This window comes from Nestor notabilis, unplaced genomic scaffold (genome assembly GCF_000696875.1).
Source record: "Nestor notabilis isolate BGI_N333 unplaced genomic scaffold, ASM69687v1 scaffold10022, whole genome shotgun sequence".
In the NCBI taxonomy this organism is placed as follows: Eukaryota; Metazoa; Chordata; class Aves; order Psittaciformes; family Psittacidae; genus Nestor; species Nestor notabilis.
The window spans coordinates 1-1,472 of NW_009918711.1; the positions used below are offsets into that span (position 1 = coordinate 1).

General features: G+C 43.7%; 1 protein-coding gene across 1 annotated transcript; it reads left to right on the top strand.

Annotated features, from left to right (window-relative positions):
- Nucleotides 1-254: 254 nt before the first annotated feature.
- On the top strand, nucleotides 255-989 carry LOC104402083 (myosin-8-like; the record flags this gene model as incomplete). Its single annotated transcript, XM_010009865.1, has 2 exons — nucleotides 255-350; nucleotides 834-989. Coding segments are annotated over 2 exons (252 nt in total), but the record flags the coding sequence as incomplete, so codon positions are not given.
- Nucleotides 990-1,472: the final 483 nt, after the last annotated feature.

Genomic DNA, 1,472 nt, shown 5'->3' on the forward strand with positions numbered 1-1,472 from the left:
AGGGTGAAGGAGCTGACCTACCAGGTAAGGCTGGAGGCTTCTTTGTGTGGACATATTCTTTTTCCAGGACATCAAAATGTTGCACATAGTCTTCTGAGGGATTTCTTTCTGTACCTCCGTCAGTGTCACACTTTACAGGATTTTGGTCTCTGTCTTTCTGGACAGCGTAAGGAACCTTACTCCCTATGTTTCACATTTATAGTATTTGTAGTAAGAGGCAAATTAGGCTTTCTATTATTTGCCATTCTCTGTAGTCTGAAGAAGACCGGAAGAATGTTCTCAGGCTCCAAGATCTAGTGGACAAGCTGCAAATGAAAGTGAAGTCCTACAAGAGACAAGCTGAGGAGGCTGTAAGTACCACCCTGGCCAAAGCCAGAATTCCTTCTAGTAGAAATGGAATTCTTAGCATCTTCTTCTGTCCAATTTTTTGAAACCTTGACTGTGATGCATTTGCTGCTACAAGAGAGTGGGAATGTAAGAGTAAGAATTTCTGGTTTTGTGAGGAACTATATTTCCCCGTCTCTGTTTTCCTCTAAGCCTCTCTTCTCACCTCTGTTTCTTGTTCCCTACGCTACCCCAGGTGTCAGAGGCAGCTTCTAGTCTGACTGTTGAGAACTCTGCCATTAACACTGCCTAGACAATGCTGTGTGTAATGTGGTCTTCTTGACATTCCGATGTTCTTTTTCTTCTGGCAAACTTAACATCCTGAGCAGCTTCTTATCTTGTTTCTGAACCTGGCCTGCTTGCCCAGCTGTGGCATTTGAATGTTTGTTTGCCCAATCTTCAGATATTAAGTCTCACTGCTTGTTGTTTTCACAACTCTCCCTGCACAGGAGGAGCTGTCCAATGTCAACCTCTCCAAATTCCGCAAGATCCAGCACGAGCTGGAGGAAGCTGAGGAGCGGGCTGACATTGCAGAGTCCCAGGTCAACAAGCTCCGAGCCAAGAGCCGGGAGTTTCACAGCAAGAAGATAGAAGAGGAAGAGTGAGTCTGTCATGAGGCAGCAAAGTGACCTGAGGGCTGCACAAAATGTGAACCTCTCAGTCGCTTTCTTTTGTAATTAGTCTTTGTAGTCATGTCAATGTCTAGAGAATAAAGACTGTAGATTCCTCTGCATATACAGCAGAAGCAGTGCTTTTGTTTGTTACAGTTCAATTCTGTCAAAAAGCTCCAAGCCAAGAGCTGAGAGTTTCGTAAGAAGATAGAAGAGGAAGAATGAGGGTCCCAAGGCTAAAAAGTGACCTGAGGCATGCATAAAATGTAAATCTCAGTGCTGCTGCTTCTGTAACTATCATTTATGTCTAGATAATCAAGACAGTAGAGATTTTTGCAAAGAACAGAGATTAACATGCAAAAAATCTCTCTCCTCCTACTTAAGAATGCACTCTTACCCCTCTTTCCTTATGTGCATGCCCTTACGCTCCACAATCAGCCCTACACAGGCCAGCTTCACATGTACTTCTAAGATATT